Source organism: Urtica dioica, chromosome 7 (assembly GCF_054948205.1).
Source record: "Urtica dioica subsp. dioica isolate 48M chromosome 7, U.dioica_male_clone48M_v1_H2, whole genome shotgun sequence".
Lineage (NCBI taxonomy): Eukaryota > Viridiplantae > Streptophyta > Magnoliopsida > Rosales > Urticaceae > Urtica > Urtica dioica.
In genome coordinates, this window is record NC_142762.1 from 33,745,455 (window position 1) to 33,766,169 (window position 20,715).

Here is a 20,715-nt window from a genome sequence, read left to right on the forward strand (position 1 = left end):
TCGGAGCGTTTGTAATCACTGATCAAAAGCTTAAAACGATTGGATTTAGTTACGGAGTATAAATAGTGTACAATTTTGACGATTAGAGTTCAAGAACTGACTCGTAAAATACACAAGACATTTCTCTTTTCTATATGCACCGAAATATTTGATTGTCATATGGATATATTTTTTCTTTTCCCACAAACCGTGAGCTACTAATATGGTAATTGAATGCTCTTTAATTCTATTTTTCCAACCCATAAATTTCCAAAACATATTCGTGTAAACTAATAAACTCATAGTGCCCTTAAAAAAAAAATCAATAAACTCATAGTTATATACTAATTTTACAAAATATTAAAAAAAAATGACTATAGTTATAGTGACTGATTCATTATTTTCCCCGTTTTTGTAAGACTTTGGGGGAGAAAGGGAAATCTAGAAGCCGGAATATATGAATATAGGATAAGATAGGATAATAGCAAATATTAAATAAAGCAAAGATTAGAAGCTTTATAATAAAATAAAATAAACCAAGTTAATAAAGGGGTGTGATTAAATTAAGGCCATGAAAGTGAGACGGTGCTGCAAATCCGCACAATTTAGCCAATGATCGAAATTTTGACTGCGCTAACAAATCAATAATTTAGCTATTTTAGTGATCCGATGTTGACTATATATCAATACTTTATTTATTTCATAACAGTGATTACATGGTTTTAAGTAATAATGAATGTTGAATGTATTTTTATCATGTTATTATTTAGTGTCATCTTATTTATTTATCAAAGGTTTTTTTTCCTTCTCTAAAAGTAGTTTTTCCAGTATTTATCACATTAATAATTTCAGTCATCAAAGTTTAAATTAAATTGATGAATTTGATCAATGACAGATTATTCATATCTTATTATAAATGCATTATTTTGTATCTTATTTACCCTTATTTATATGCAGAATCGATGTTTGTTTCCGATAAATATAATATTGTGTGTATTATTATTTGATAAGGAATCATATAAAGGCAATTATGCCAGATGTGATCTAAGGTTTTTTTGATGGGGTAGGCCAACCGAAAACCCCACCATGAATTTGCCACCGATGTCGACAGCTCTTACCTCATTCAAAATTTTGGACACGAAAAAACAACATTAAATATGCTTTATTGCGACATCAATTATTTAAAAACACTGAACAATGATAATAAATTTAAGCTTGATTTGAACTGCGATGTTTTCTTCTTCTTTTTATATATATATATGGCAACGTATATAGGACGTGAGATCATTAATTATGTATTATTGACATCTTACAAACATTGAATCAAACATTTCATACTTCAATATCAATTTACAATCACATAAATTACTCATAAATCAATATATATCTGATTGGATCTGCTAGTCTCTTTACTAGATCTTTAATGTCATAGCCGAATTCAATTTCAGAAATATCATAAAAAAAAATTCATGAATAGTCCTTCCACTTTAACTTCGTCTAAACTAGACTTTATATATTCTTTAGACAAAAATACCTTTACGAAAAAAATAAAAATAAATAAAGCGCTTCAAACGTTTTTTTAAGAGCAATATAGTCCAAAACATCTAGATATTTTAAAGTTGTGTTCAACTAGTGAGTTTCTTCATGATTTAAGACATCCAGAATGTTCAATGTATGAAATTTCTCTTCAATTTTTAGGTTAGATCTTCAAATATTATATATATTGTGTCCCTAAACGGTATACATAAAATATATTAGAATTTCGGATAAAACTTGAACATAAATTTGTTATCAATTTGAACAATAACGAAGACATAGGTAGTTTTTTTTTTTTTTTTTTGCTTAAACCTAATGATAATAATATTTCGATATAATACCAAACATTTATACATATATAATACTAAAATTTTCGTTTTCAATGCAGATATCATAGTATAAATATGTAATTTTGAAAATCGATTACAGCTAATCATTACTTGACCTTACAATATTAGATTGTATCAAACTATTGTTAGGATTTGAGCCCCAAACTCCATCTAACAAAAAAAAATTAAAATCTCAAAGAACAATTAATTCATAGATTCATAGTATCACTCTTAAAATGGCAGTTTTGTTCACTTTGTCGTCGGAGATTTACTCTGACCTAAATAAGAAATCAAGTATTTGATGCAATTAGTCAATTTCCTACTTTCTTTTAAATGCAGCTCAAGTTTAATTTTATTAAGAAAATAGTTCATCAAACCGAAATAAATTAATTAAATCTAACCAGGTTTTCCGAAATAAATTAATTTACTTCGACCTGATTGATTATTTTTTTTAATAAAATAAAATTTTGATTATTTTTTAAAAGAAAAATGGGATATTGAGCTACTGATTTTATTATATTTTCGTGAGAGAAAGGAACATTTTTATCGTTTAAATCATGGTACACAAGTTTTGTTTTTTTTTTTTAAATATTATTATCTTTAGAAATATTATAAAAATATAATAATAATTTTTGTAAATACCAAATTCCAAGTGTTACGGTTTTTTTTTTAAACGATTTGGTTTGTGTTATTACTTGTTACAGATATATACCGAGTTCGAATTGTTTTAAGAGATTAAGGTATATAATGACAGAGCACGATCCCTGATGATACAAATACTCTTCTTTTTTTTTTTAATAAATACAAATACTCTTTTGAATCATGTGAATATTATATTATAAACCCAAGAATATTTTTGTAATTATAGCACTATATAATAAGTTATTAATAATTGATTGATATTAAATATACGACTTTGGGATCTTTATACCCTGTATTTTTTTATTCGTCAAAGAAGATTGTGCGATGCATATTGAAGTGTGAATCAATGTCGAATCTTGATTTTGTGAAGAGGACCATTAATTCCCATTTGTTTGTAACCACATAGTAAAATGGTCCTAAAATTTAATTGAATATCGTCATCCATTCCCTTAAATACTAAGCAAAGTCCATAGAATAATTTTATACTCTAATTAATGTATATGCAATGATGTTTTGAAAATAGTACACAAGAGGACGTATAAGCTCCAACAACCGTTAACTCTTATCCTATCATATTTATGTTTCTAAAAAACTAGACTTTCATTTTGGCGAATTCCACGGTTGCTTTGTTTTTTGAGGACTGCTATTTAACAGCGTAATCAGGGCATCATCGCTAAGGCTATGTATGTAGTGTCATTGATCAACGATGTTACCGTTGTTACGCTTATGAAAATAATGATCGATGGGTGTTTCCTCTCTTGAGATTTTTTTCTACTGAATTTATTTTCGAGAGGTTTTAACGAGGCATTCTAAAAAAAAAAAAATTCTAAAACATTGATTGTCATATTACCTATTACTGAAATCATGTATAATTGCTATATACCCCATGTTCGACAACATTTTTTAAAAGAAAATTATATTCATATATGATATAAGAGACAAGGCATTTAGCTCATTTACACCTCTTACGTCAAATATTTAGTCTAATTATTTAATAATTTTTAAAAAAATCTAAAACTAAAACAAGACGCATGCACTACCAATTAGACACATAGGCTTGAGTATGACTATATTTTCAATATATGAATAGTTAAGGTATAATTCTAATTACGATTTTAAGAAGTAGTTATTTTGTTATATCTTATTATCGTTTATTCAAATTTTGGAATTAAACTTTGAATTTTTTTTTTCATTCGTATTTCATTTTCCGTTGGTTTAATAAAACTCAAGGAACGGATCATTGAGTTTTCTCTTTCGTTCTTGTTTTGGCTTGTTTTTTAATAAGCGAGTTAATTCCCTGTTAAAAGGATAAACATAAATTATGTAGCGTTTTTAACTCCATGCTATGTTATTTTACGTTCAATTTAAATTCTAATAAACAACTATAATACATTGATATTCATGTGTATATTTTCTTTTTTTTTTATTCGCTGATATTAACCACCATTAATTGCTATTAACAATTATAAACATATCAAATGATTTGTACTTAATTAATGGTGGGTTAGAATGTGGAACTCTAGGGAGTTGGGTTGTGTTCCATCTCTGCTAATTAGTCAATCCATAGACTTGTTTAGAAATCGAGAGGTAATAATAAAAAATAAAAAAAGAGCCCGTCCCCACTTTATTCTACCTAGATCTATAGAAAGAATATTAGATGCATGTACTTGGTAAAAATTCTGGACTAAATGCGGTTGTTTGTTTTAATATAACTCAAACTGAGAGGCGTAAATTTGCCAAATATCTAGGTCTATTACTACTTGAGAGAGATTAGTGTATAATTTAGAGCGATCTAGACTAAGATTTTTTTATTCTAACCTAAGCATAGAATCGTTACCAAACTAACCAAGTGGATGAACAAACGAAGTCGCGCTCCTTTAATATTTCCATAACTCAAACAAGTTTTTATAGTAAGTTTATATTGAGTATCAGGATCAGTTCCTTGTGAGATTCGACATTTGTGCTTAAGCACACGTTATTAAACAAGCGCTTGAAATTTTTTGCTATCAAATTTTTTGCGCCGTTGTCGGGGATCCCACCCCAAGCTCCTTGGTGTAGGCCCCGAGGGAGTCCACTGACGAGTTGATCAGAAAGATTATAAGGCGGATACAATTCATTCGCAGAGTTGTTGACCACAAGGAGAAAACTCTTGCATGCGACGTTCGAAAATGTGAAGAACTTGTGGTGGAAAAGTGGAGGAACAAGGCTTTGAAATGTGTGAGTGGCGAACACTATTAAGAAAATCACCGCATGATAGAGAGCACTGAGAGCGAAGAGTAAATATTCTAAATAAAGTCGAAAATTAGGATTTAAAAACCTTTTTAGTGGCACTCACTACTTGAGCGTAAAAGGCTTCTGTCGTGTGAGGTCAACCTTTCGTGTGACAATACGTGTTTGAACAATTTAGAGTCACTTAGAAAATAAGCCCCTCTAAAAGTATTTTTAGTAGCACTTCTTTTAAGCTTACGTGGCAAGTTATGTTTGATTTATTCTAATATAATCAAGAGCTCTATAATTAGCCAATAACAAACTTGAGTTTTGCTAAATAGCCAATATTTTGTTAATTTTGTAAAACACCCATTAACAGAAATTGTCACTACTACAAATTAACATATTAGGTGCGGAAGGGTATTAGGTGTGACATGTCGCACTTAAATGTCGCACCTAAGCACATATTAGGTGCGACATGTCGCACCAGATAATCCTCCAAGCGACTAAAATTTTCGCTGATGATTAGTGTTATCCGGTGCGAAATTGTCGCACCCAATATGATAATGTCCACCTGATACTATTGGGTGCGACAGATGTCGCACCTAATACCTTTAGGTGCGACATGTGTCGCACCTAATGGGTTCAAAAATTTAAAACGGTCAGAAATTCTCCCCGGATATTTTTGGTTCTGGAGTTTCACATTAGGTGCGACATTGTCGCACCTAATAGTCATATTAGATGCGACATTCATGACTATTAGGTGCGACAGTGTCACACCTAATAGTTTTAGGGTATTTTAAATACCCGAGCGTCTTCTTCTTCGCCCAAACCGCCACACTCTCTCTCTCTCTCTCTCTCTCTCTCTCTCTCTCTCCGACGCTCGTTCTTCTTCCTCCGCCGTGACCTCCCCCGCCGCCGTGACCTCCCCGCCACCGTGACCCCTTCGTCGTCCTCCTCCAAGGTACGTCTCTCTCTCTCTCTCTCTCTCTCTCTCTCTCTCTCTCTCTCTCTCTCTCTCTCTCTCTCTCTCTCTCTCTCTCTCTCTCTTATTTTCTGTACTCTCTCCGACTTGCAGGTCGTCCCCCACGTCGCCCGTGACCACCTCGGCTCAGCCCGGTCGTCCCCCGCCGCCCGTGACCTCCCCGCGCCGCCCGTGACCTCCCCGCCGCCCGTGCGCCTCTCTGCCGCCGTGACCTCCCTGGCACCGTGACGTACGTCTATCTCTCTCTCTCTCTCTCTCTCTCTCTCTCTCTCTCTCTCTCTCTCTCTCTCTCTCTTATTTCTGGCTTTCTCCCGCCGCCGTGACCACCTCGGCTCAGCCCTGCAGATCGTCCCCCGCCGCCGTGACCACCTCGGCTCAGCCCGATCGTCCCCCCGTACCCGCTGCCACCCTAACAGCCCTAGCCCGCCCTCGGCCCACCCGCTGCCGCCCAAATAGCCCCGGCCTCGCGTCTAGCTCGTCGCCTCGTCGTCGCCTCGGAAAAGGTTAGATTAGAAATGGATTGAAATTATGTGTTTGAAATGGATAAATGTTTAGTTAATTAGTAATTTTGAAATGGATTAAAATTAATTAGTAATATATATGAAAATAGTAATATGTTAGATTAGAAATGGATTGAAATTATGTGTTTGAAGTGGATAAATGTTTAGTTAATTAGTAATTTTGAAATGGATTGAAATTAATTAGTAATATATATGAAAATAGTAATATGTTTAGTTAATTAATTAATTAGTATTGAAATTGAATTTGAAATGGATATATGTTTAAATTAGAATATTGAGTTAAATGGTTGAAATTAAAATGAATAAATGTTGAAATTTGAATGTTGAGTTAAATTGTTATATGTTAAAATTAGAAAGTTGCATTGGAATATTGAAATGGATATTCGTCTGTTAATTAGTTAATAAGTATCATATGTAGTTAGATTAATTACTAATATATTTTAAAATGATTAGTAACATGTTACATTTAATGTAATTATTGAAAATTTATTGCGACCGAGCCACAGAGGCTCGGTTTCGAAGATGAAGAAGACGAAGGCGAGACAAGGGTCGCTTAGTTTTTTTGGTCATCGCTCGAGGAACGTAAGTCTCCTAATATTAATATGCAATATAAATGTGATTCATATTTTAATGTTGAAAAATTACAGCGAAGAGAAGATGGGAGTATAGGCTCGGCTTTAGCGATATGGTTAGAAAAACACAAAGACGCTAAGGGATCGTGGACGACGGACTTCGCGAAGACGCAATACGTAAGTTAATTTTTTTTATTTACTATATTTAATTACTTTATTTCTTCTTATCTGATAAGTTTTTTGTGGTTTTATTTTGAAGGATCAAGTCACCGCCCAGACGATAGATATTTTGCGGCAAGCGGAGGAGCAAAACATCGTGATCTCCCAAGAAGATGCGGAGATGTACGCGATGCGCGATGTTTTGGGAGTGCGCAGAGACTGGGAAGTCGGTTTAGGGCATTCGATCCCAAGGTCATCGTTGGGTGTTGCCCAAACGCTATATGGAGGCTCGTCAAGTTCGTCATCTCAGACCGATCCATTGGTTGCCGAGATGCGAGCTCAGATGGATGTCCAACAAGCCGAGCTGCAAGTGATGCGGCAACAGATCGCCTTCCTCAGCCAGCAGCACAACCAGCCTCCCACGACTCCTCAACCTCCGCCTGCATCGCAACCAAGTGGGACGAATCAGCAGACGCCAGGTTCCACGTCGGGTTCTACGCCTGGTTCTATGGATTACTTGCGAGACCGTCCTTACGGAAGCGGCGGAACGAGCGGCAGCGCGTCAGGCAGCGGTGGACGAGGACGCGGAAGCGGTTCTCGAAGTTCTGGCAACTTATTCGGTAGAGGAAATTCTACTATCGATAAGTTTTATAGGAAAAAAAATTAGGAATTCATTTTTTTCGCTTTTTTTGGAAAGAATTTGTAATTTTAATTAAGAATTCTATTTTCAGAATATTATTTCTAATTCATTTAGAATTTTGTTAATTAATTTTTATTTAATTTTAAATGAATTTTAATTTACTTTTTTAATTTTGTATTTTTTTTTAATTTAACAAACATATTCGGTGCGACATTGTCGCACCGAATACCATGGCGCGAACATATTCGGTGCGACAGTGTCGCACCCGTTATGTATTTACCCGCCAATTTTATAAAATTTGGCAGGAAAATAACTTGGGCATTAGGTGCGATAAGTCGCACCTGAAAGTGTCGCACCTAAAGGGGGACTTATTAGGTGCGACATGTCGCACCCAATACCTTCTGCGACGGGTTATCCGGTGAGACGTTGTCGCACCTAATGTCGCACCTAATAAACTTTTAGGTGCGACATTTGAAGCTTTGGGTGCGACATTCGTCGCACCGGATAATGTATTTTGTCCTAGTGTGTGGAGGATCATATATCCAAAATACCCTTTATTAAACATTTCATGATTAAAATAAAAAATGAGACATTAAATGAGTTTACTATAACCATATTAATGGCCCTTCTTATCTCTCTCTACCTCTTTTTCTCTCATAAGACCACATTGGCACAACCACATGACGAATACCCCACACAGATCATTGACGCCAAGATCACCATTGATGAGCCAGACTAAAAATTTGGTAGTACTGTAAATAATACTTAATTTCAATAAATAACATATATTATGTGTCAAATTAATCAAAATAAACATGTTATGAAAAAAAAAGATATTAAATTCAATAAACCTATGTGTCAAATTAACAAAATAAACAAATCACAAGTCACGAAAAAAAAAAAGGATCTCAGATTCAATAATAGTATATGTCAAATTAACCAAAATAAACAAATGACAAATAAAATTAAAAAAAAAAAAAATCAAGCGACAACGAACAGATATTAAAAGACCAAATTCTAGAAACCGAAGGAAGTTAAGGATTGAAAATCGAAGTCCATACTGAATTGTCATGATCAAATTAGATCAAGTAAAACAACTGAAGTTACGCTTTGAATTTAATATTATTCTAGTGTAAAAGTGATCAATACGACCATCACAAAGGACAAGAAAATAAGACCAATCGCATGTCGCCGAGGAAAAAAATATTTTCAAGAATCGAATTGAATCATTATACCTCCATATACCTAAGCCAATTGTATATGCCATAATGGACTGTAGAGAAACTAAGAAAAAAAAAAGTAAAAAAAATAAATAAAAGAACGAATGAAAAAAGAATTTAAAATTTTTCGGTGACCTCGAACGAAAATCAAGATCTATACGATGATCATGACTCGACACTTCAAAGAATCTTTTTTCTTGCTGCGTAGCCGTACTCAGATCAGCTAATGTTGTCCAGGCGCTTCTTGTAAACGATACTTACCAACCTTACGAGAGAGAGAGAGAGAGAGTAAATCTTGAATCATTTAATTATATAATTTGTTACTAAATATGTAGAGAGTAGAGAGATAAATTTTCAATTCAAATTACTAAATAATTAAATAATTGAGAATATTAACCGGGACTAAACTAGAAAAAATGAGCTAAAATATCGCATCATAATTTTCGGCTATATTTCTAAATATGTAGAAACGTTGGTTAGTTTGCAATTCTAACAATGGCTTAATCCGTATAATTTTTCTATAATAAAACATTATTTTAAAACATTAACTTTTACATTCTATTAGTTTATGAGCGCTTTAAAAAATTAATAATTAAGTTACGAGCATTTAAACTAATACGATCCAGTCGTACGTATGACTTAGGTGTTATTATCTTAAGGGACTATTCTACATCCACCAAATCTTGTATAAAACGTGACTAACAAACGTGTCCTTGTAATCAGCTCATAAATAAGGACTATTTGGCCCCATAAATTAATGGAATAGTTTCTATTACTTTAACAAATATGTCAATATGACCACGTAACCAAAGCCTCTTTTAGCCTCCAGCCACAAAGTGTAGTTTAAAAAAGAAATACATTTTCACATAATATGAAAATCACAAAAACCAACTCATCATGTGAGTTCATCAACCAATATGGACATAACAGAATAAGAATAATGTTCGAAATGTCTTTTTTAAAAGGCTTGTTGACACATGTGATAACTGAACAGATTGAGTAGCTGTACTCTAATCCATCGATGTTCTTTATATGTTCACATCTGTGAATATCAATTTACTTTTGACATATGAAAATAATTAGTGATACCGTCAAAACTCAAACTAGTGTAAGCTTGAAACATGCAATATAAATAGAAATTTTTTGAGCCGCTAAAATGCTCAAATGACCAACTCCAAGGGCTAATTGACAAACAAAAAAATAATAATAATAATAATAAAATATGTACAACAAGTTCATGAACGAGCATGTCAAAAACGTTTTTATATATTTATTAACTCACTTTAATATTTCATTAAAAAATAAATCACTTTATCTATCAATTTTAGTTATGGATTCTATATTTTGTATTACTTTTATATATGAATAGTATACCAATTGTAAAAGAATTTAGTTACCATATATACTATGCATCAGTTTACAGTTATATCCTATTAAGTGAATAGTTTTTATGCGTGACTTCATAACGCGTCAAATGTCAAAAAATACAATCGATCAGGGATATATTTAAACAAAACTAATAATCAAGAGTTTCATCAAGTCCAAAAGGAAATTGAGAGAGGTGTATATATAAATGAAAACGACGTGAATGGAATGGTAAGCTTTCGCACTCAAACCCACTAAAGGGGTTTTGAGTTGAGCCCATGATTTCCAAACGCAACGTCGCTTTAGTGGAGAGCTGGCGTGAAGGATCGTATAAATTAAAATCATCACCAATCACTGTCATATTCACGGTTGGGTTTACTTTTTTCTTTTACTATTTCTTTCCACGGAAAATGAAGATTAACATGCAATGATTAAGAGAATATGATCTTGCTAATCAATTAGAATCGTACTTTTTTAGCTTTCTTTCTCTTATTTTATATCAGATGAGAAAGATTTTCCTTTTTTTTTCCTTCGTCATTTAGTGCTTGCCAGGTTATACTCACATGTAGCATGATAGTTATAATTAGAATTATTAAAGGGAGAAAAAAAAAAGAATATTATGTTTATAATTGTAAATAGAAACAGGTTCTGATATAGTCAAATATAGTCGCTCCGAAATAGGACTAAAAAAAAAGTGATGCACGGAATCTTTTATCCGGCCAAACCATATCAAGTCCGGACATGTAAGAAAGAAGTTGGAAATATAGAGAGAGAAGAAAAGCAAAAAGGTTTGACTTAGTTGACTAGGCTGGTGGATACGTGGACAAAGAGCTAATAATATAATGAAGGAGGAGACCAAAAGTCAACAAAAGGATACTCAAGGAACATAGAATGACCTATGCAAGCACAAGATAAGAAAATTGGTGCAATGTGTTGACATCCGGATTTCAGCATTAAAAAAAAAAAAAAAAAAAAAAATAGCCTTCCAATTTTAATAGAGAAACAGTTACTAGATTTAGTGAATCGTGAAACTTAAAATTCATCAACAATATCTTTAGCAAACAGCAAATGATAGATTTGTTACAATTTGATCGTCTCTCTCTCTCTCTCTCCTCTCTCTCTCTCTCTCTCGTAAAGGGTTATGATTAGCAAGATTGTGTGTAGCCAAACGGGGGAGTTCACCTCATCGGATCGTCACAAGTCTTTGAGGCGGGGACATGAGTTGTGTTAGTTCTTTAAAGGGCTGGTGACATTCACGGTTAGATCCATCGTTACTGGAGCGACGACCCCAGAGGTAATGTTGGTTGAAGGAATTCGTTGGTATGGCGGCCCGAATTTCAAACGACAGAATGACGACTAAAGCACTATGTGTGTGGCTCGGGCGGGAGCCCAACCCTAGGTGTTTAGGCTTCGACAAGGCGCTTACGATCTATTTGATTGTGAGGCGCTCGCTATCTGACAATATAATTTTTCCTACATTCTCTAAGTTTTGTTGCCCTATTTTGTTTATTAGAGCGACATTTTATTTAAGCATTTATTTCGTGTTTTGCTTTAAGATTAAGCCTACATGTTGTTGGGTGAATAATAATGGGTTTCTTTGTAGTTCATGACGTTACACACCAATCATTTCCTAATGTGGTGTGGGTTTGTGGGTGTAAATGCCGGCAATTTTCGTCGAAATTCGACGGTGGCGATGTTGTCGGAGCCTCAGCGGCGGCGAAAAGCTTCTTTTTTTATTGTCGTTTTTAGAATTGTTGTCGTTTTTCCAAATTGCGTCGTCAAAATTAAGGGAAAATTTTACTTGGCCGAAATTCGAACTCAGGTCCTTACACCATGGGCGCAAAACCACTTCCCACCAGACCAAGTTGTCATTTTGTAAATACTTTTACAGTTTTAATATTAGTTATGTAATATTTATAGCAGCCACCAGCCACGAAATTTGTGATCAAATTAGGTTAAAATTTACTTCTCATCAGTCTTCTATTTATAGCAGTTCAAAAGGTATCTTAGAGAATATTTTATTGTGTTTACATTAGTGGATTAAATCTCAGCCCTTGGATCTCAACAAGTGAATTCTATTTTTCCTCTCATCCGTAAGATCAGTATCTAGGAATTTATTTTATACAACGGTATAAAATATTTGCCGTTGAGAAAATTTAGGAAAATATATTCTCCTGAATATTCTCCTAATATTTAGCCTAAATATTAGGAGAGAATATAGGACAATCATATTTCCTATATTTTATCCTTTGATTTAGGAACATAAAAAATATTGGTTCTACAATCAGTACAAAAGTCGTCTATACCAAGGTAGGGAGGCCCAAATTTTTTCTTTTTCAAGGCTCAATAGCTTTAAACTCATTTAACACATATTTAATTGTCCAACAATAAATATAAAGTTTATTTATTTGATCTAGCAACAAATAAATAGCATTGCCATAAATATTTATTTAATTCTCAAAATACCATTTTTGGAATTAATGTTGTCAATCACTATTACTGCAAGTGAGATTATAATAATAAAACATATTATTATATTAACGTTGTTATCCGCATTTATCAAAGCTGAATCGGGGACGATGGACCTAGTAGTAGAAGCTTAACAATCTCGATAAAAGACAAAATATTCATTTCTCTTTTCATATCGAATTGTCTAGTCTCTTTCAATACTCCACCGTGTAATCCAATACTGAACCCTTCTTTAATACTAGAATTATATTTACTCATCGTAACGAGTGTCCACTGATTTAGTCAGTAGGTGATCATGATCCTCCAAGTTCTGCCCGAATCGAGATAGGTCAATCTGTTCAGTTATACATTTCTCGTTACATATAAGCCCTAAGCATTGTTGCTTCCCCAGCGAAAGATTCAACCGCACGTAAGCCAACTTTAAAAGTGTGCACAATCAATCGGTTTTTGAATCAACCCTTAGGTGAGAGAACATTTACCTTCTTTCAGGAAGTGTGACGACCCGAATTTTCGGAATGTCTTACTTATCTTACTTTTGATACTTTAGAAAACTTGGAGGAATTTTTTTTTAAAAACACATCGAATCAAGGCGAACTAAAATTTTAAAGATCTTGAAAAGAAACAAAAACATTTAAGAAAAATATGAAGATTCATATTGAACACTTCATGAGAAGTACTTGACCAAAATTGAAAATACGAATTTAAAACTAAACATAACGGCAAAAATACTAAAACATAATCCATCATCTAAATCTCAACCAAAACTCTTCGAAACTTCGACGCAAATGAAAATAAAAAGCTTTAAAAATTATTTCTTAAAAACTCGTAGCGGAAGACTTATTTCTTAAGAACGAAAACAAAATTTTAAACTTTATTTCTTAATAACTCGTAGCGGAAGACTTAATTCGTGAATGGAATCCATGACCCAACCCTCTCGCTATCGATGCCGCTAGTCAACCATGCTCAGTTCCTTGCAAGTTGTTTACCTACAACTAGGGCGGCGCAAAAAAACCGTAAAAACCGTAAACCGGACCGGACCGGTGATTTTTAAACCGCCGGTCCGGTTTAAAACGGTTTTTTTTTTCCCCGGTCCGGTTTTTAAAAAAAAAAAACCGTTAAACCGGACCGGACCGGTTTATTTATAAAAAAAATAAAAAATAAAAAATTAATTAATGTCCAATTAGCCAAATTAGCCATTTGTGCATGTATTTAACTCCCATATATGACTATATGTTTGTGTTTTGGTGGAAAATTAATGGTTTTTTTAAAAAAAATTATGTAAAACGGTTCAAAACGGTCCAACGGTCCAAAACGGTCCGGTTCGGTCCGGTCTAAACGGTTCAAAACGGTCCAAACAGTCTAGATCATTTAAAACGGTCCGGTCCGGTCCGGTTTTTACAGATTTTTGGTCCGGTCCGGTTTGGGTTTTTTTGAACCGTTTTGAACGGTCCGGTCCGGTTTTTTGGCCGGTTTTGGACCGGACCGGACCGTGCACAGGCCTACCTACAACACAGACATATATTTTTTTCGAAGAGATGAGCTTACGCTCAGCGAGAAAAATATAAAGCTCACAAAATAAAAAGAGATGCAATGCATGAACCGGTTATTAGTATTTTAAAACTAAACGGTGACTTGATCTTTCTTTTCTTGATTCTATCAACTTTTAGTTCGGGGTGCCCCTAGGGTAGTCGTATCAATTTCAGTGTACACTTTAGATACGAAGTGATGGGGGTTATAAAGTCCCACACTTCGCTCTATCTTTTAAACTTATTAGGGCCTCGGCCCGAGAAATTTCCCCATTAGAGCCTCGGCCCAGGAAACTTCTCCTTAATACCTCTCGAGGCGATACGACTCTCTTGCTTATCTCTATTTTTTCACTTTTAAGATAACATTACATACTGATATGACATGTACATAAAAACTTTCAAACATATGCTCATACAATACATGACTAAAAAAAATATTAACCATGTACATTCTCAAAAATCTACTTTAATTTAACGTTTCATAGTTGACCAAACATAAATCCAACTACTACAATAAATCACACAATCAAATAAAGAAAAACCTACTCCAACATATAAAGCTTTAAAACAAACCATAACATGAATCACAAAACATCATATTTAATTTTGAACTAATCTGTGTTGTAGTGAGATTATTCTCACCTTCGCTTCAGAACTCACGACCGTTGGTCGAGGATGGCTCGGGAAACTAAACAGGTCGGAAAAGCTACGCGGCCCGGAACCTAATCGATGAGAAAATATTATTAAGCTACTGATAAAGAAGTTCTAAAGACAACTCAGGTTCTGAAAATTCTCAAAAACGACTTTCAAAGTGAAATTACCAAAATACCCTTGGCTATTAGGATTTCGGTGAAAAACTAAAACTCTGAGAAAACTTCTGTAAAAATTCCAGTACGTATAAAACATAATTTTGATCACTTTTTTTAAAGGCACCACGGCCAAAATAATTTTTTAAACTAATTATTAAAAATAAAAGAAGTGTTTAAATCTAACTTTAAAATTTTTGTCAAAAACTGTCTGTACACCGTTTTGAAAATAATCAGAAAATATTCTGTATTTGATAAAAAATATTTTTCGATTAAAGGTTTAGATAGAAGACATTTAAACCTAACTTTTTCAAAAAGAATCAACGCAAAACCAAATTTGTTGAATCCACAATAAGCGTTTAAAGTCTGAAAATCGGGAATAGGTTTCAGGTCTGTGCACTGATTTGAAAATAATTAGAAAATATTCTGTATTTCGTAAAAATATTTTTCGATTACAGATTTAGATAGAAGACACTTAAACCTAACTTTTCCAAAAAAGAATCAACGCAAAACCATTTTAAGCATACCTAATTAGGGTTACGAATTCTCAAACCAAAAGAGAGACGGGGGAGGGAGAGCAGAGAAGAAGCGTTAAAAGAAGATGAGAGGATGCTTATATATGGTTTAATTAAACCCTAAAAGCCCAAACCCTAATCCTACTTTTAATATTAAAATATTAATAATTATTATTATTATTATTATTATTATTATTATTATTATTATTATTATAACTTTATTACTATAACTTTATTACTATAACTTTAATACTGCTTTACTTATACTGCTATACGTATATATAAATCCTAAGGTGGCTACTATGTATATTATAATATTACCTTATATAATATAATATATTATATTACATAATCATATATATATATAATCATATATATATACATATACTATATATATGATAATTATATATATACATATACACACAAAAAAAATAATTAATATATATAATCATGAAAAATGGTGGCAAAAATACCCAAAGTTTGAACATATTTGCATTTTCTTACCTATTGTTTAAAACCTGCGGGCAAAATACCTAAGGTTATATTTCATCAACTCCGTTGCTACCTGTGGCGTTAAATTGGATGAGTATTACAGTTGACAATTAAGTAATGAAAAAGTAATGAAAAACCATTGATATAACGAATAAAAAAAAGAAAAACAAATTAAATACATTTTGCCCGCAGGTTTTAAAGCTCCTCCGCGTTGTTCCCCAGCTCAAACGACGACGACCTCCTCATCATCATCCCCCGCGGCTCCTCTCCTCCGTTCACACACCAATCCGAGGAACCCCGCCCAGTACCGCGCCCGCCTCTGCAAGGACGGCACCGCCTGCAGCCGCCGGGTCTGCTTCTTCGCCCACCGCACCGACGAGCTCAGGCCTCTCTACGCCAACAACAACGCGGCGGTGCATTCCCCGCCGCCCTCGCCGTTCGGGCAGCCGATGTCCCCGGTGGCGAGCCGGCTGAGGTCGTCGTTGTGCGCTCGCGACATGGGCCCCGACGACCTCAACATGCTGCTGGAGTTCGACGCCCAGCAGCAGCTGATGAACGAGCTGGGGTGCTACTCGCGGCGCCGCGAAGACCTGTTTGCGGCGGCGGCAGACTCCTATCTGGTGGCGGCGGCGTCGACGTTCTCTCCCACTCACAAGTCGGCTCTGATGAACCAGTTCCAGTAGCAGCAGAGCATGCTGAAGCCCATCAACACGGCCGACCATCATCCCCTCCTCTTCGCAGGCGGCCTGCCCCTGTCCCCGGGGAGGATGTCTCCGAGGAGCCTCGAGCCCATCTCCCCAATGGCCGCCCGTCTGGCGGCGCGTGACAAGCACCTGCGGACCCTCAGCTCCAGAGACCTCGGCGGATCCAACACCAACAACCAGCACCACATCGTTGGCTCTCCTGTGAGTCCGTGGTCGAACCCGAAATGGGGTTCCTCGGATTGGTGTGTGAACGGAGGAGAGGAGCCGCGAGGGATGATGATGAGGAGGTCGTCGTCGTTTGAACTGGGGAACAACGCGGAGGAGCTTTAAAACCTGCGGGCAAAATGTATTTAATTTGTTTTTCTTTTTTTTATTCGTTATATCAATGGTTTTTCATTACTTTTTCATTACTTAATTGTCAACTAAATCACAGATGATGACATCTGTAATACCCATCCAATTTAACGCCACAGGTAGTAACGGAGTTGATGAAATATAACCTTAGGTATTTTGCCCGCAGGTTTTAAACAATAGGTAAGAAAATGCAAATATGTTCAAACTTTGGGTATTTTTGCCACCATTTTCTCTATAATCATATACTATATATATAACATATATATACATAACTTAGTTATAATATATAATTTATATACAATATATATATCCATAATTTGTATTTTAAAGAGTATATTAAAATTCAAAAACACACCAAAACACACATAAAAACTAAAGCATCAAAACTACCACATAACTAAAATCATTCACTACTACTTTATAAAAAAAACAATATATATATATATACTAGCGTCACTCGAACACCAAAATTTTAGCTTTTTAATAAAGCTTAAAATTTGGGATTTCACAGGAAGGCTGGATTCCGTATCTGTAAAACACTTTCTTCTACAATCATGTCCCGACTTCTCAAGACACCTATTTGATCAGCGTCTTACTAGCCTTTAACGTGGTGATTCAAAGAAGCCGGTAACATGATCTAGAAGTCCATGATTACTTCAAGATATTAGATCAAGTGTCACTGTGACCATCATAAGCGGTCTCGGCTAGTGCATCGTAACGGTCCTTAAACGACGCATCTATCCAAACCAAAGTCTGTTCAGGTTGTACACCTTCTGCAAGTGTATAATGCTCCCACGAGTGATTAACCCTCACTCATGTTCCACATATATGACTTTAGATAAGGCTTTCCAGGCGCATATCAGTCATCGACCAAGTTTTAGTTCACCGCCAAATCTCGGATGCCCAACATGCGATTCAGTTTGATATGGAGACTATGGATGATAGTTATTGATTCTGAATTTTATCATACCTCAACCCACTAATCATATGATGCTAATAATGTAACTTCTTATCTTATTTAGTAATCATCATCTTCTAGTGGGCAATATTCCTAACACTCACCATATCATTCTTAGCATTATAAATAGCAATTTAAATTTTAATGACACTAAAGCATTCATATCATTGTTGTTTTGCATATTATTTCTTATATCGTTTATTCAAATCTCACCGACAAACATAAACCATTAAATTTAAATTAAGCTTTCATCTAAGAGTTCTGAGAGTTCATTGATTGTTTGATGAGAATCTCATATCAACAAGTCTCCTAAAAAAAATTTATTGCAATTGTTTATCTAATGAGTGAATTTTTTTTTTTTTTTAAATCATAAATTTGTTTGGTAAAGATAATTTAAATTCTTCAATGAACTTAGATAATGTGTTTAGTATACCATTCTGATTGCTATTTTAAATGAGCATTTGAAAATCACATATTTGAAATTCCGCGGATTCTGGTCGAAAATCGGACTGGAATCCGTTTTTTTAGAGTCTCGATACCGATATGTACAAAATCGGAATTTTCCTTGGATTCCGAGGAAACCATTCCGATTTCTGGCATTTTCGAGGAATCCTTCCACTTTCCGGTTGTCTTTAGGCAAATTCTCACGCATTCCATCGGAAACTTACCGGTAAGTAGTTAAATACCGGCAATTATTAAAATCTTATGATATTTAGCGTTTTCACGAAATTTGTCGTTAGTTTTTTATGATTTAGTTCAAATTCTTAGTTTCTAACTTCATTATTGTGTTTAATTAGAGTTTGTATCCAATTTTTTTTATTACATCCGAAAATAGGGTTTAGATTTGAATGTGTTTTTGGGTTTTTTTGTTAAATTAGTGGTAGAATACGAAATTTTATGTATAACTAGTTGATTTTTAACATGAATATTATCATTATTTTGATTTTGTACTTTGTATTGAACTATGTCATTAAGTTTGTCTTAGATTTTTGTTGAACTATTATTGTAGACTTTTTCATTTTTATCCTATGTTATACATGAATTTTTTTTAAAAATATTTATCTACTATAGTCCGGTAAATACGCTATTTGACGGTGTTTCTCAATGGTAACAGTATTTTCAACGGTAGAGTTTTCTTTTTCCTTTTCAGAAGTCCGTGGTATTTCTTTGACTAACCTTCGGATACCAGTAAAATCTGAGTCCCGGAATGATAACGATATTTCGATCATTGCATAAAATCAATTCGACTGAAAAATAATAATACTAAAAACAATTGCCTCTGAAAAATCATTCAACTGTATATTAAACAGATAATATAAAATTATTATAAAGTAATTAACATACATCTAAAATTAATGTTATCAATACCATTGATATTATTTCATTTATATATATTATATATTAAATGGCTTAATCCGGGTAATGTTTTCAGCAATTTATGACCACCCTTCATATGTTTGTTTTTCATTGCTTAATCAACTTATACGGCTTTTTCAATTTTGATATGGGCGTGCTTTTTGGACTCAGTTTTATTTTGGTAATATTTTCCGGAATTCTGTTGTGTACTTGTGTTTTAGCATGTCAAACCAAAAATCTGTGACTTGTAACGCAAGCAAAACTAATCTAAAAATATGTGAAACGATTTAAGCAAAAAATTGAAGACCACAAAGAGTTTACAGCACTCAAGCTCAAAATCCTTTCTCGATTCGCACTAGGAGTTTCTTAGATTTCTCTCGGACAGAAAATAACTTGTCTCGTGCACTATCTTACCCTACCCGTGATTCTCTGTATAAAGTTCATAGAGAAATCAAATTAAATTGTTGACTTGTTAACTAAGATACCGCTCTGATATGATCACGTGGGTATCTAACAATGATTCAGACTGGCTAACTGCCGCTATTAGATTAGATCAACTCCAACGATCTACTAGTTTATTTGTTGTAAACGACTTTCGAAACCAATGGAAACTATACAAAAAAGCAAAGTGCATACAATAATTATTAGTTGATACTCATTCGGGTCAGGGCTTCCCATTCAGACTGAACAGTCGAAAGAGGCATGTTGTCACACAGCTGAATCCTCACTGTTAAGTAACGATTAATTCATAAACGAGAAAACAGGTTATCTTATGTTATCTTCTTCTTTCTGTCGATACATAAACTTGTATACAAGGATTATTCAACCCTATTATTGCTCCTACAGCATCGGATGATTCAGATCTACCCATTCGTGGAAGTTTTGTGCCAGTTATGGTTTAATTTTTTTTAGTCAAATAAACATGTCCTAATCCCATTTATTTCATATTGTAAATTCCTTTAGGATATACGCGCTATTTCATCTCGCTCAATCCGAAATTTAGTCCTTCTGAAACTCAATAAAGCCCTCACTTTCCTGTTGCATCGGACGTCTACTATTCCAAGTCTTACATTGGGCGTAATTCTAATTTTGATTTCTTCACACAGATAAACATCGCCAGATAAATAAGATTTTAGCTTTCGTTGGAATGTGTTTGTGTGAATTAGGGCACTCAGAATGAAAAGGACTTTGTTTAAAAAGCTTGAGAAAATCAGAGATCTTTCGATCTCACATTCGGGTAATATTCCTCATGGTGCCTAATCAAATTTCTAAATAACACAATAAGTTAACGAATATATACCTTCGATCTAAAGGATAAAAGACGAACACTACATATATCTAAAATCTCTCAGCTATATAAAACAAAGTCAAAGAAGATG

The 20,715-nt window shown here is 34.2% G+C and overlaps 1 protein-coding gene across 1 annotated transcript; it reads left to right on the forward strand.

The window, feature by feature from the left end:
• The first annotated feature begins 13,568 nt into the window (after nucleotides 1-13,568).
• Nucleotides 13,569-16,935, forward strand: LOC149390949 (zinc finger CCCH domain-containing protein 30-like). The gene is made up of 2 exons (XM_089619900.1): nucleotides 13,569-13,602; nucleotides 16,157-16,935. Exons 1-2 carry the CDS (start codon nucleotides 13,569-13,571, stop codon nucleotides 16,645-16,647), a joined length of 525 nt encoding a protein of 174 aa, XP_089476026.1. The 3' UTR covers nucleotides 16,648-16,935.
• Nucleotides 16,936-20,715: the final 3,780 nt, after the last annotated feature.

Bases quoted from the DNA above. Each gene is read 5' to 3' on its own strand.
- LOC149390949 (XM_089619900.1), top strand. From the start codon at position 13,569: ATGCCGCTAGTCAACCATGCTCAGTTCCTTGCAA. The intron at 13,603-16,156 runs GTTGTTTACCTA...TTTTGCCCGCAG, and splicing joins CCATGCTCAGTTCCTTGCAA to GTTTTAAAGCTCCTCCGCGT.